General features: G+C 34.7%; 1 protein-coding gene across 1 annotated transcript; it reads left to right on the top strand.

The window, feature by feature from the left end:
- The first annotated feature begins 14,973 nt into the window (after positions 1-14,973).
- Positions 14,974-15,617, top strand: LOC130818438 (uncharacterized). The gene is made up of 2 exons (XM_057684610.1): positions 14,974-15,387; positions 15,441-15,617. The coding sequence occupies exons 1-2, from the start codon at positions 14,974-14,976 to the stop codon at positions 15,615-15,617; spliced, it is 591 nt and encodes a 196-aa protein (XP_057540593.1).
- Positions 15,618-15,947: the final 330 nt, after the last annotated feature.

Raw genomic sequence — 15,947 nt, 5'->3', positions numbered from 1 at the left:
CATGCGGCAACGTTGGTGTTTAGAGCTGATGACCTGTTACGATCTGGAGTTTGTTTATATGAGTGGCTAGCTAAAATAGTTGCTGATGCTTTGAGTAGAAAATCTAGTCATACCTTAGCTATTTTAAGTGGGGTTGAGGAGTTAAATCGAGATTTTGCTAAGTTGAATTTGGAGGTCATTCGGGAAGGCGTGTTGCAATATTGCCTAGGTGCTTTGGCTCTACAACCCTTGTTCTTCGAGGAAAATCTGAGTTTGCAGGATATGGACCCTTAACTGGTTAATTTAAAGGAGCAGGCTCGCGAGGGAAAAGCGGATGGGTTCTTTGTTCATGAGGAAGGAGGTTTGCAGTTCCAGGGCCGGCGGTATTTGCCAATGGGGGAATCGACTTTAAAGGACCGTATGTAGGATAAAACTCATAGTTCAAAGATTTTTATTCACCTTAGAGGCGATAAGATGTATTTAGATATTAAGCTTATGTTCTGTTGGTCGAGAATGAAAAAAGATATCGCTGAGTATGTTTCGCTGTATTTGACCTGTCGAAAGGTTAAAAGCAAACACAAACGACCAGGTGGTTTGCTCTATCGTTAGAGATATAGGTGTAGAAGTGGGATGATATATCGATGGATTTTATTCTGGGCTTAGCTCGAACAAAATCAGGTAATGATGCTTTGTGGGTTATACTGGATCGTTTGACAAAATCTGCACGTCTCATTCCTATAAACTGTCGTTGGGAGATGGAACAGTTGGCTCACGCTTATATCAAGTATGTTGAACAATTTCATGGTGTACCCCGTACAATTATGTCTGATAGGGATACTCGATATTTGTAGCACTTGTGTAAGACTTTACAGTAGGTTATGGGGCCTACGTTATTGTATAGTACGTCATTTTCACTCGTAGACTGATGGGCAAACGAAGAGGAAAAAAATCAAATTTTAGAGGACATGTTGCGTGCTATTTCCATGGGCCGCAACGCTCGTAGGATGATCATTTAGATCTCGTCGAATTTTCTTATAACAATAGTTATCAGGCGACAATTCAGATGGCTCTTTTTGAAGCATTGTATAGGCATTGTTACCGAAGTCCGGTGTATTGGGATGATTTAACTGAATTGCATGTTCGAATTTTAGATACTAAAGTTCGTAGTACTCAGAGAAAAGATATTACCATGGTTAAAGTATTATGGGCAAATAATGAGCACGAGGCGGCTACGTGGGAGACCAAAACTTCCATGCGTACCCGCACCTATTTCAGGTTACTAAAGTTACGAGGATTTAACTTCCTTAGAGGGGTAGAAGGTAATAGGAATTTTATGCGAATTAATAGATAAATCGATGTGTTTGGACAATTAACAAGTGTGTCAAGTTTGTATTGTGAATTTTGTTGGTGTGTTGTCTATGAATTGTTATCAACTATTTCAGTTACGTTTCCTAAGATTTTCGTTCCATTGAAGTTGTGCAAGTTACGAGGGCGTAACTTCTTTTAAGGGGGTAGTCTGTAACAAAATTCAATTTGTTAGAAGAATTAAATTTGTTAGAAGAATTATGTACATACCTTATTAGTGTAATTTTTATGAATTCATATTCCTTTAACAAAATTTCAATTTGTCTGCAGGGATTATGCTGATGTTTTATTTTATAGGGTTTTTCATGAATTTATATTCCTTTAACAAAATTCAATTTGTTAGAAGCTGTTCATACTTTTAGTTGATGAGCTTTTTTTTTATGAAATCGTAATTCTTTAACAAAATCTCAATTGGTTAGAAGAATTATGAGTGTACATTTATTTATTTTAGTCATCATAACTTATGATTCTTCAGCAAAATTTCAATTTGCTAGAAGAATCATGTTCATGATTTTTAATTTACATACATAAGAAAAAAAAAATTTATGGTTGTTGAGAATATTATAATTTAATAATTATTATATTTTTTGTTTCATGATTTATTTTGGTGATGGAATTTTGTGTATGTGTAGATGTGCATGTTTTGTTTTATGAATTAGTTAAAGTTTTGGTTGATGTCATTATTGTGATTAAATAATGGTAGTATTGTTGATTTGTATGTGTTGTAAATCATTGCATTATAAAAGGAGATTAAACGAATTTAATTATTTAACAAAATAAATAAAATAAAATAAAATCTAAACAGTGACATTCCATCTCGGAGTCGCGCCTTGAATCTCGGGGTTTGAGAGTATTTTGTTTGTTTTTCCGCTCATTGACTGCATTAAAAGTCATCTAAACGCTGAAATTAATTAAAAATAGTAAATAAGCGTTAAAAATTATGAAATTTGATACCCAACGTAATTGATGCCTTTCGAACGTAGTGGTGAAGTCAAATTTTCTGTTTGAATTTTTTAAACTGTCCCAAAAGGGAAGTGAAAATATTGGTTATTTTTAGTAGGAAATTATTGAGATTATGACTCAATCATTTAAAATTATGAACTTTAGTGATGCCTGAATTGTATAAAGTGGATTGAATTTGTAAACACGAACTAATACGTGATTTTTGTATGTGTTGTAGTGTTTAGGACCTCGGTCCATAAGAGGTTGAGATTTTCATTCGTGTAATGCTTATGTAGATCTATCGTGCTACTAAGGTACACACTTAGACCATACTTTTGTAATTGGTTATGTAAAGTAATGTTGTTTTCATTTTATGATGTGATGTTGTATCACTTTATGCTTTTGCATCTCAAATAATTGGAAAGGAGTTTAACTTGGAAAATGAGGATGGTTGTGTTTATTACCCGTATGGGGTTATTACATTGAAATTGGAATCATTATTATAATCGATCCCATGAAAGTTTTGGATCATTACAGTTACCATAGAGGTATGCATACTTTACCTATAATGCCCCGAACATGACGGACAACATCTTAGGTCGAAGGTTGCCTTGGGATTAGCACTCCCATGTGTATTCCTCCAAAATTTGGTAATACTCTGGCAACTCGAATTGGACGGGCAACGAAATAAGTTGGGATTTGAAAAGTTAAATATGATATCTAAATTATTAGAGCGTTTATATGGTAGGATGAACTCATTTCTTGTATGTAACCTATATAATGCACTGTATGAAGTCACTGACATGTACTGGTTTATGTTCTTTGGAGCGTGCTATGATGTTTTTATTCGACAACAAGCTGGTTGACTTGCAAGTGGTGCTGGTGTGTGACTAATCAAGCAATAGAACCTGTAATTGAACTGACTGTAGCATCTAAACTTATATTATTTTGTTGAGGCCAATAGGATCTCAAGTTGTAAACTTTAAGACTTCCACTGATTTATTATTTTCGATATCGTCTATTTATTTCTTTGTCACTAGAATGTCGTAAGTCCTAGAAACGGTTTAACTTAAATGTCCGACGTGTGACCCCAAATTCATATTTACATGTGAATACCCGGTTCGCTTTAACTCGGCTATTACATAGGGGTAGGGCTATCAAGGTACTTTGGATCATCAATAACATGCGAAGTTTACTAGAAGTTAACATTTAATGTTAAAGCTTGCAACAACTACTAATTAGCCAGTATAAAATTACTTGGATGGTCAATATTTAAACATATAGTATGTTGATCAAACATCAATTTAATCATATTAAGAATAATTTAACCTATGAAGACTTTTGAAGTTTTAGCCTTCGTGCACTTGTTTTTGCAATCTTGTTTTGGCTCAAGGGTGGTTATGGTTCAGTCATAGTGCATTTCCTTTTGTTTTGACCTGGTTGTTTATATAGTGAACAATTTTTTTCCTAGATCATTTCCTATTTTTTTAGTTCGCATCTTCTGCTGCTTTCTAGTCTTTCTCTCACTAGGCTCTAAATTTCTTTCTTTTTGATGGTCTATTAGTAAGCTCCTTGTATGGAGGAGGATCTGGGCTAGTGTGTGGGGATCTTTTCCCATTGTGATGGTCCAAGTATAGGTTTAATTATAAGTGCATAACGTAAAGAAATAACCCACCCTTTAATGCATTAACTCCATCTCGCTTACCATGATGCCTTTACATGATATATCTTCTTATCCATTCCATGTGTATTAAAATAGCCTTGTTCCTAGCTGATTTTAACACATGATCAACGGACTCACCATGTTGTTAAATAAAGTGTTCGGTTTACAATTATTATCAAATACATGCCTACTCCAAGCAAATGTTGAATTTTCAGCCATGTAAGCATGATTTTCATTATAGAGCTTTTTCAGCTCATCCATTTTTTTCTTAAAACTTGGACTACCATAAGTATTCAAAACTAAATTACCAAAATAAAACACAAAATTATTTTAGAAAAACATATATTAATGCAAAGATATCATATCTCAGTTGCAACTTTATAAGCTTCACCACACCAATGTTGTTTGATGTTGCTGCATAAGTGTCTCCGGTAGTACCTTGATGAGACTTCTGGAACAACCTCATCCAATGCCTTTATTCGCCTTTTTTATCTATCTGACATAAATTTATAGCCCTTACCAATCTCACTTCCCAAGCACTCTTTAAGATGATTTAAAACCATGCCCAAGACTGATGATCGTCCACATCTACATCAGACTATGCTAGTGTCACAAATGTTTTTGTTCTCTTCTTTTCCCACTACTTCCAAACACATACTAGGATAAGCCTCAATTAAAAGACACCCATATAGTTTTACAATGGGTTTGGATCCAACTAAAAACTTTCTAGGACCGGCTTGATGCACTTAAACATTATCTGGAAACATGGCCTCTTAAACCTTGGTAGTATACTAACCAAAGCACTGTTACCAGGGTAGTAGAACATAACTTTGGCCCTGGCCCTAGCATAATAATACTCTTGAAACCCCACAACTATACCAAAATCTTCCTTGACCTTACTTTGAAGCCCTTTAACCAAATCCTATTCTGGATTCCTTCATTATACTTCAAACTACTTAACAGCAAGAAATTTGGATGTAAGCTTCCGTGTGTAATGTTTACTCCAATATTGATGTTTCAGTCAACAAGTTTTTATCTACATTGTTTGTTCAGTTATCCTCTTAATAGCTTTCTTTCATGAATATAATGCAAGTTATCTTCTCAAACAAACACTTGTTCTCTCAACTCTTTTTTTTATTTATTCCAGGGGCAATTATCACACTTATCTACACAAATAATACCAAATATCTTTTATGTTGTTGTTGTGTTGAGAATATAAATCATACTTGTTCTTTATTTCATTTTGTTGCAAAGCTGCTCTAAAAATTTTCAATATTAGGAAATACCAAACTAAATTTCCTACTGAAATTAGTGTCTTTATTGAAAATTGGATACTTTCTATGACCATCATATATCTCCTTTGATGGAAGCTCATTAGATTCATAATCAATGTCGACTTTTTTCCAACCTCCTTGTCAACATGTGATGAACCTCCTTCACCTATTGTGTTATTAATAGCATCTAATATTATGTCTCGTATATGTTCATAGAATAGATCTACATCTATATTGTTATCAAAATCATCATCGTCTAAGTTAATATTGAACAAAAATATGTTTTCATCAAAATAATTCAAAACTAAAAATCTCTTAACCTTAGGCTTGGACTTGACCTTGTCTTAACGCTTACCAAAAGATTTAAGACTAGGCTTCAAATGTTTCTTTATGAGTTTTTTTGTCCTTTTGTGGGGTTGTGGTGGTCTTACTGGTTCAAAGGTTAGCTTAGGTTGGTTGGTACGTTCTCGTTTAAGAGATTCGGTTGGTTGTTCAGGTTGTTTGGTAGGTTCCTATTCAAGAGGTATAACAAATAACGATGTCTACAACATGGAGGAATTTGTATTACCCGGCCCCTTTGTTGATGGCTAACAAACTTATACAATTACACTAAAATGAACTTTAAGATACTTTTGTAACAAAGAATGTTACCCAAAAACTTGATACTTGTTGTGGGTGTGTGCTCACTTTTCTTTTGTGATATTTCCCTCACGAAGGTACTTAGGTTTGAACTTGAAAATTCACAATGAGATACAAACAACACCATACACCCTTAGTACTTAAGGTATATCATTTACTAACTAAGTGTTTAGATGAACTTTCAACTTTAGAAGTTTAACAAAAAGTTTATAACTTTTTTTGAAAGAACACAAGCAAGAGAGAAAGCAAGGATAAGAAATAATTTTGAAAAGTGCGTGTAATATCATTCCACGAGACCCTTATTTATACTAGTCTAAGTAGAACAAAGGGTCATGGTTCACTTAATCACCATTGATGACCAACGATAATGACCATTTATCAATAACATGTTTATTGTGGTATTCATAAGCATTATTCCAGCTTTTAACACCTCATAACATCAGAATAAGAAGCGAACACCAAAAGAAATCTCATGCCCATAGTTAAAAGAAGACGAAAAAGCAAACATTGCTAGGCAGAACCAAAAGCCGACTCGACTTTGGTTTCCGCCAACAGGAAAACTGAGTTGACTTTAACTCCTAACTCGGTTTCCTTTTTGCCTTTTGTCTTTCTCTTTGAACCCCCTTTGGACTTTCTTTTTAATAAACTTTGTCCTAATACTTTTTGTAGTACTTGGTAATATATCTTAGGATTAATATACACTAAATGTCCAACAATCCTTCCCCATTTAGAGTATATTAAAACCTCTTTCTCTTTTAGAAAATAAAATTAATAATTCCATTTCATGCATCAACGCTAATGTCCCTACGAAATGATTTGACGCCTAGTACAACATTCTTCACGAGTAACTGACCAAAAATTCATATCCTTATAGCTTTAATTGAAATGACCCATCCAACCTTTCAAAGATCAAGCACACAAAAAATCAATAACACAAAGTCATTTACTTGACACATTATAAGTTTGTGTCCATATCTTATTCATAAGTTTATCATAGTCGGTAAGTCAATCTTGACTACTTGAAGCGGCCACACTTCAAACTTATATAGGTAGGTTCGCATTATGTATAAAACATATCCCCGTGAAATGGATTCAATACCAAGAGCTCTTCAACTCTTGACCTTCAGAACTTTCAATGGATGACTACCTTGTTTATCATGGTTCAAAGCAACGGTGGGTCATTAAAACATGTTGCTTACAAAAATCAAAAGGAATTTTACCTGATTGAATTTAAGACATGATGTTACTCGCATGTGAATTGGGATTTACCAATTGACTTTCATTGAAATAATTCGATTTCAATTGACGCTTATTCAATCGAATCCCTACTCATGGCTTTAGTTAATGAATCAGCCATATTGAACTTAGTGTTTACATAGTCAAATGTTATGACCCCATTAGTGATAAGTCCTTGAACTAGGTTGTGCCCAAGAGCAATATGACGAGACGTACCATTATACACTTGACTACAAGCCCTACCCAAAGCCGTCGTGTAATCCGTATGAATCGCCACCGGTCAAATTGGTTTAGATAACAAAGGTATATCCAACATGAGGTTCCTTAGCCACTCCGTTTTACTTGCTGCAGAGACAAGCGCTATGAATTTCGCGGACATAGTTAAATTAGCTATACATGTTTGTTTCTTTTATCTCTTGAAGTTGTTTTAAACTAGCACCAAAGATGAGCATGTCATCTACATGTAAACAAACGATAACCCCATTTCCATGAGTATTAAACTTGATATACACGCATTTATCGACTTGATTCAATTTGAATCCAAAGGACAAAATTGTTTCATCAAATTTTGATGCCATTGCTTTGGTGCTTGTTTGAGTCCTGTTGGCTCTCTTAGGTTTTGATGATTACTACACTTTGTATATAAACAAATGTATTTTAGAGATTGTATGTAGGTCGATTTTCGGTCTTGATAGAGATCTTTGATAGTATCTTGACTTAGTCTATGAACGTTGTACACGTCAAATGTATCCAAGGAAGTTAGATAAGGTAAATCGCTTAAGATGTCAAATGTAGATAGGAGGTCTACTGTTCCCAAGTTTGATGATCTAACGTTACTGGAAAATGGAGACAGTGCTTTGTTCCTAGACTGAAGTCTGGAGAATTTACGTCAGTTGGAATTTCTATTTATTTTATTTTCTGATTTTTTAGTTGATGTATTAGTTAAAATTAATTTATTGTATTATTTATTGAATAAGTTAATTGGCAAAATAATTTATAACCACCTTAAAATAACCGTGTGCTTTCTAAGAGTAGAATAGTTCTCTCCTTATTTTTCTCCTTAAAAATAGGCTTGTGTTTTGGATCTAATTAAGTGAAATACTACTTTGCCTATTCTTAGGAAAAACAAACCGTGACTTTTTATTGGAAAATCAAGCTTCCACCTATTTATCTTTTAATAAAAAATTAATCGTGGGTTTTTAATCTTTAGATCTAAGATCCACTTAATTCTCTTTAATCTTTGGAATAAGGAAGTAACGGGAAATTATTCCTTTTTACTAGCTATTGGAGTTCCTATATAAAGGGAACTTGATTCAACAGAAAGAAGGAAGCCACAAAGGAGCCTAACATACGTGAGATTGATATTAACAAGCAATATTTTAGTTCCAAAATTGCCAATTAATTTATAATTTTTTCTTGTGCAACTCTTTAATTTTATCTGTAGGAGTTTATCCCTTGTAAAGGATTTTTGAGAGAATTGTTGTAACTAGACTTGGTTAAGTCTAGGGGAGAATTAGAGAAGCTTCGAGTGAAGCTAGAGAATTAGAAAGCTTTGAGTGAAGCTAGAGAAATAGAAAGTTTCGAGAGAAGCTCGAGAAGAGAGAAGCTTCGAGTGAGGCAAGAGAAAGAGAAAGAGAAAGAGAAATTGGCCTAGTTTGTGTATTTGTTTTATGTAATTGTAACCAATTGCCTAAAACATATTGGAGAGTTTTGAAATCCTGAGGGGTCGTGGTTTTTCCTTCTATTTAGGCCTAGAAGGTTTCCACGTAAAATTGTGTTGTCTCTTTTACTTTTTCGTTTTAAGTTTAAGTTTTAATTCCGCAATCTAATTCCGCAAAAATAGGGCTAAAATACTTAAACTTATTACAACAATAACTCAACCCCCTCTTGTAGTTGTTCACCATCTCTAACAGTTTCTACAATTGGTATCAGAGCCATGTTCCACATTTTATCAGGAAACCCTGAGAGCATTATCTTAGTTTTTAGAGATGTCGATAATGAATAAACGAATGGAAGAAGGGTACTCTATTCAAATACCACCAATGTTCAATGAAAAATTCTATACTTATTGGGAGAATTGGATGGAAATCTTCATCAAAGTCGAAAACTATCAGGTATGGAGAGTTATCAAAATTGGAGACTTTGAGGTAACTACTACAAACTCCAATAACGAAATAATTCCTAAACCTATAACTGAATATGAAAAGGAAGATTTTTTCAGAAAATGGAGATGAATACTCTTGCCATCAAATTACTTCACTGTGGTCTTGGACTAAACAAACACAATCGCATTATGGGTTGCAAATCTGTCAAGAAGATTTGGGATCTGCTGGAAGTTACCCACGAGGGAATAAGTGAAGTAAAACGCTCCAAGATAGATTTGTTGATGTCTAAATATGAACGGTTCGTAATGGAACCTAGAGAATCCAAGAGATGTTTACAAGATTCACTAACATCACTAATGAACTTGTCTTTCTTGGAAGACATATTCCCACCGATGAACAAGTCAGGAAAATTCTAAGAAATCTTCCTCAAGATGAACGCTGGAGAGCCAAAGTCAGAGCCATCCAGGAACCCAAAGATTTTACAAAGTTCAATTTTGAAGAGCTGAGTGGTTCCCTTATGACTCACGAATTGCATTTGGAACAATGGACAGTTCACGAAACAAGGGTTTGGCTCTGACAGCAGCTGATCAAGAAGAGTCAGAATTTGATGAAGAGGAGGCTGCCATGTTGGTACGAAGACTCAAGAAGTTCTTCAGGAACAGCAGATACGCCAATCAAAGAAACAACAAAGAAAGAAGGTCCGCCAATTTCAAGTCCAACCTTAAATGCCACAAATGTGGAAGTATTGATCACTTCATCACAGATTGCCCTATGTGGAAAAATGAAAAGGTCAAGGGAAAGGCAAGGAAAACTAGAAGACTCCCAACTCAAGGAAATCTCAATAAAACCGACTTTCGCAAGGCCATGATTGCTGCATGGGGAGAATCCGAGAGTGAAGTTGAGACAGAAAACCCCAAAGAGGAAGAAACAGCAAATCTATGTCTCATGGCTTCACACGACAACAAGTTTGAGAAAGGAAAAGAGGTAAAGTCTTCTACTTCATTTTCTAACTACCTATTTATTATGGATAAAAATAAATTAATTGAGGTTCTCATGGAGACACAAGATAAATTGGACAAATGTAATGTTAAACGTCTCCAAATTGAAAAAGACCTTAAGATTAGTAAAGACCATGTTTCATATTTAAATAACTTTAGATCTCATGTTCAAAATAGATTTTTTAACTTGCTAGATCAAAACATCGTTTTAAAGGAAACATTAGAAAGAGTGAAAAAGGAGAATATTATTCTTAATGTTGAATTAACTCAATATAAATCACTAAGCTTGAACAAGGAATTAAACGACACATCCATTAATGACTTATGTACTGATTTTCTAAAATTGAAATCGACCTAGAATCAAACAAAGCCGAAAATGAAAAACCAAAACTTGAATTAAGTTCAAAAGGAAAGGGAAAATCAAAAACGTTCCCAAATGGATTCTAGATGCTAGAACTAAAAGTACTAAAGGCCTAGGTTACAATAAGAATAATAAAAAGAAAAAGGTCTATGTCGATCTCCGAAGTCAAAGTCTGTACCTTTTGCGGAAAAAACTAGAAATCTAAAATTCTAGTGTGCCAAAAGGAACAGCATGATAACTCCAATAGAATTTATGTCAATCATATTTGGATTAAGAAAGATGATTCATGTCAAATTGACGAGGAACCCAAGAAAGACTAGGTTCTTAATTCTAACAAGTAATTTGTTTTACAGGTTCTAGTGAGGGGGAATAACTCATGGTATCTAGACAGTGGGTGTTCCAAGCACATGACAGGTGATAAATCAAAATTTCTCTCACTGGAGACCTATGATGGGGGAATTGTGACTTTCGGTGACAACATAAAAAGTGAAATCATCGCCAAAGGAAAAGTAGGAAGGTCAAGTTCCCATGCAATTGATATTGTATTTTTAGTCGAGAATTTAAAACATAATTTACTAAGTATTTCTCAGTTTTGTGACAAAGGTAACTCTGTAAACTTCACTTCTGAAAAATGTATTATTTCTAGGAGTGACACAGGAGACATTGTCTTGGAAGGAATCCGAAAAGGGAACACCTATGTTGAGGACATCTATACGGTTCCCAAATCGAATCTGACTTGTCTTAGTGTCATAGAAGAAGACCCTCTTCTTTGGCACAAACGTCTAGGTCATACTAGCTTTTCTTTGATTAATACCTTAAGTTCAAAAGACCTAGTAAGAATATTGTCATCCATTAAATACCTAAAGGATGAGATATGCAATCCCTGCACCAAGAGAAAACATGTAAGGTCGTCTTTTAAACCAAAGAATGTGGTCACCACCTCAAAACCGCTTGAATTAATCCATATGGATCTTTGTGGACCTATGAGAATTCAAAGCCATAGTGGCAAACGATATGTATTTGTCATTGTTGATGATTACAATAGATTTACATGGACTCTATTTTTAGTAAGCAAAGATGAAGCTTTCAATGTGTTCGTTTCTTTTGCTAATAAAATATAAAAGTCTAGTAATAATCAACTTATTCGCATAAGGTCAGATCATGGTAAAGAATTTGAAAATTCAAGCTTTATGATTTATTGTAATGAGCATGGCATAAGTCATAATTTTTTCGCACCTAGAACACCTCAACAAAATGGTGTGGTAGAAAGAAAAAATAGAACATTAGAGGAAATGGCTAGAAACATGTTAATTGCTAATAGTCTTCCTAGGAATTTTCGGGCCGAGGATGTTAATACTGCATGCTATATTTTAAATCGTGTGCTAATCAGACCTATCACTGCTAAGACACCTTATGAACTGTTAAACGGTGTAAAACCAAATATTTCCTGTTTTGTGTGTTTGGGTGTAGATGTTTTGTTCATGTTAATGGAAAACAAAATATAGGAAAGTTTGATGAAAGAAGTGATGAAGCAGTATTTCTTGGCTATTCATCTCACAGTAAAGCTTATAGAGTTTATAATAAGAGAACTATGTATGTAGAAGAATCTGTTCACATTATTTTTGATGAAACTAACTTTATGACGAGTAAACAAGATACAAATAATTTCAAAATAGGTCTTGCAAATTTGGAAGATGATGAAGATGTAACTAAAGAGCAAGATCAATGAGTAATCGGAGAACAACTAATTCAAGAATAAACCGAAGCACCTGACCAAGCAGAACAGCCGGTAAATGAGGACCAGCAAGGTGTTCCCAATCCAGCTGTTCCTAAAAATGAACAAGATGAGCAGGTTCAAGCTGAGCAGAATATCAATCAAGTCAGTGACCCTTATTTTTTGATTGAAAATGATTTTGTTAGAGGTAAAACTGACAAAACCTTATTTTTTTAAGAATAGAGGTTCTGATATTTTAGTTGTACAAATTTATGTTGATGATATTTTTGGTGATACCAATGAGTTGCTATGTAAAGAACTTGCTAACCTAATGAGTACTAAATTTGAAATGAGTATGATGGGAGAATTAAATTTCTTCCTTGGCTTGCAAATTAAACAAACGGCTAATGGAATCTTTATTCATCAACAAAAATATATAAAGAACTTCTTAAGAAATATGGTTTAAACAATGCTAAAACAAATCACACACCTATGGCTACAAATGTTAGATTAGATGAAGATTCAAATGATATTGATGTTGATCAAACTATGTATCGAGGCATGATTAGATCTTTGTTATATCTAACCGCTAGTAGACCCGATATTGCGTTTAGTGTTGGTTTATGTGCTAGATTTCAATCAAATCCCAAAGAATCACATCATATAGCAGTGAAAAGAATTCTGAGATATTTGAAGGGAACAGATGACTTGTCCCTATATTATCCAAAAAGTGATGTCTATGATTTGAAAGGTTATAGTGATGCTGATTATGCAGGAGATCTTGAAAACAGAAAAAGCACTTCAGGTATGGTACAATTCCTTGGCTCTTGTTTAGTGTCTTGGTGTTCCAAGATACAAAACACCGTTGCATTATCCACTGCGGAAGCAGAATATGTGGCAGCAACAACTTGCTGTTCCCAAATCCTCTAGACCAAGCAACAGCTAAGAGACTTTGGTATTAAGCTTGAATGTGTTCCTATTTATTGTGATAATACTAGTGCGATATGCATATCTAAAGATCCTGTACATCATTCTAGATTAAACATATTCATATAAGAAATTATTTTCTCAAGGATAACTGTTGAGCATGTTAATACTAATGAGCAAATAACAGACATTATGACTAAACCGCTTCTAAGGGAACAACATGAAAAGATGAGATTCGAACTTGGCATGATCAAACTCCATTAAAGTTTATGACAAGCATTCTCCTCAAAGATAAATAAAAATTAGAAGGTTAATTAATCCACAAAAACCTTGGCTAAGAAATTAACCATCGAAAGGTTCAAGTATGCAGTTATTTAAAGTACTTTCTGTGATTGCTTTCCTGAATGCATGTTTAAATTGATAGTCCTCAAATTAACCATAGCAGCATTTAACTTAAGAATGATAGTCCTTAAATTTTTTTTTAAAAAAAAAGAAAAATCGAGGACATCATCATATTTTTTCTTCATTTTTTTGAGCATCATTATTTTATATAGAAGGTTAACGTAAAATAAATTATTAATGAGGGTCGGATCGAAAAAACCGTTACTAACAACCAATTCCAAGAACCTATTCACTAACCATTCATCATCCACCTTGTTCACACATACAATTAATTAAATTAATTATAGTATAACTCTTCAAGTAACCGTCCTTTCACAACCTATAACACTACCCACTTACACCCTCACGTCAAATCACTCCTTCTAAACCCTCACATCACTTTACTCACTTTACTCACTCTCAAACCGTCACACTCATTCATCTTCCTCAAACACATCTTCTTCTTCACCGTCCTTACTCACCATGAAAACACAAAAAGCTACCTCCTCATCCAAGAAAACTAACAAGAAAATGCCAAAAGTAACAACACCTAGGCCATTAAAGGTCGTGCATCCATCTCCGATTATTACTGCACCATTATCCTCCTTAACAGGACCCAAACAATCTGACCCACCCAGCTCCTCAACCTTGCATGATGGATCAAAACGCCAAAACACCTCGACCAAAAAGGGATCATCATCAAGGCCATCAAAGAAATTCAAGATTGTTTATCCAAACAGTCCAGAAGAGATTGTAAAAGAGATGTCAGTAGGATTTGGGCTCGATAAATACTGGTATGACACTACTCCCTTTCCTCAATTGCACACCATTATTAAGAATCAAAATTGGGAAACCCTTATGACAAATTTTTGCTGTAACCGACTTTATCCCAATCTTATGCGTGAATTTATATCTAACTTTTCAATTGATAATGGAGTCTGTTCAAGTGTCGTTAAAGAAATCAAAATCGAGTTTAACTGTGTAATGCTTGGAGAATGGTTTGAAGTTTCTGCTATAGGGTTTGACACGTGTCATGTTGGTACAAAGATTGTTTTCTCAGGGATCAATGAGAAAACTGTGTTAAAGATTTTAGGGATTAATGAAAAGAAAGGAAGAATCAGTCACAACACTCTGTCCCCACTGCATAAATTACTCCACAACATTGCTCGAAAATTCATTTTGCCACTCTACTCAAAGCGTAGCGAAGTAAATCTTCGTGATGCAACCTTAATCTACTGTTTAGCCAATCACATTAAAATCAATTTTCCTTCCTTGATGATCTCACATTTATTTGACTGTATAGAGAAAAAATTTATGGTAGGATATGGAAGTTTATTAACATGGATTTTCAAGAAGTTTAGAGTCCCGTTGGACAGCCTATAGTTCCCCATGAGTGCCAATAACAAAATAGGTGTCAAATGCCTTAATACCTTGCACCTAAGAGTATCAGAAAAGGGGATTCTAGAGGAAATTTCCAACGAGGATGTAGAGGAAGAAAAATCAGATGAAGAAAAGGATAAGGGAGAAGAAAAACAACAGGATGAGGGAAAAGAAAAAGAGGATCAGCAGGTTGTTCCCACTGCCACAAATGATGAGGCAGAGGTTGTTTCACAAGGGGAACATGAAGATGCTAAAAGTAAGGGGAAAAATTCAAAAGCAGAGGAAGGTCAGGACCCTGATGATAATATTTCTAGTGATGAGGAAGTCAGGATGCCAACAAAGAAGGAGCCCTTAGTAAAACAAAGAAAAAGTATTAGGATTGCTTCTAAAGGGAGGCTTGCTTCTAAAGGGAAGCATCTTGTGGTTAGTTTACATGATGACTCCTCCACACACACACCTTCTGTGTGACTAAACAGACAACTACTCCTTCACCAAAACCTGATGTACCACCTTCACCATACATTCCATCACCACCTCCTTCACCTATTCCTTGTACACCACCACCAACCACGACACCTAATTCACCAGGTCTTGGTTTCACTAGTTTTGCTAATCCTTCAGTTTCTACCGATCCTATCCTTGATAAATTGTAGGTTCTTCAGTCTCAGTTTCACTCTTTCCAAGATGAAGTGTGCGTCATCTTTGCATCACTCTCTGATCAGCTTGCACAAATAGAGACTCGTCTCAATGCCAAGCTTGACATAGTGGAGGTCTAGACGGAGTATGTAGACGAAGATGAACCTTCTGTTTGATCCATCTCCTTGCTTTATTTCCTTCATGATGCTTCACTTTATCAAACAAACAATTTATCTTAATATTTTTGGGTGTACCAATATAGGTACACGATGTCATTTGATACAATTCTTTTAACAGCTGCTACCATGGTCTGTGACACTTAAACAGTTTCATATGTTAATTGCATC

This window comes from Amaranthus tricolor, chromosome 7 (assembly GCF_026212465.1).
Source record: "Amaranthus tricolor cultivar Red isolate AtriRed21 chromosome 7, ASM2621246v1, whole genome shotgun sequence".
NCBI classification, from domain to species: Eukaryota; Viridiplantae; Streptophyta; class Magnoliopsida; order Caryophyllales; family Amaranthaceae; genus Amaranthus; species Amaranthus tricolor.
This window is presented reverse-complemented; position numbering and strand designations above follow the sequence as displayed.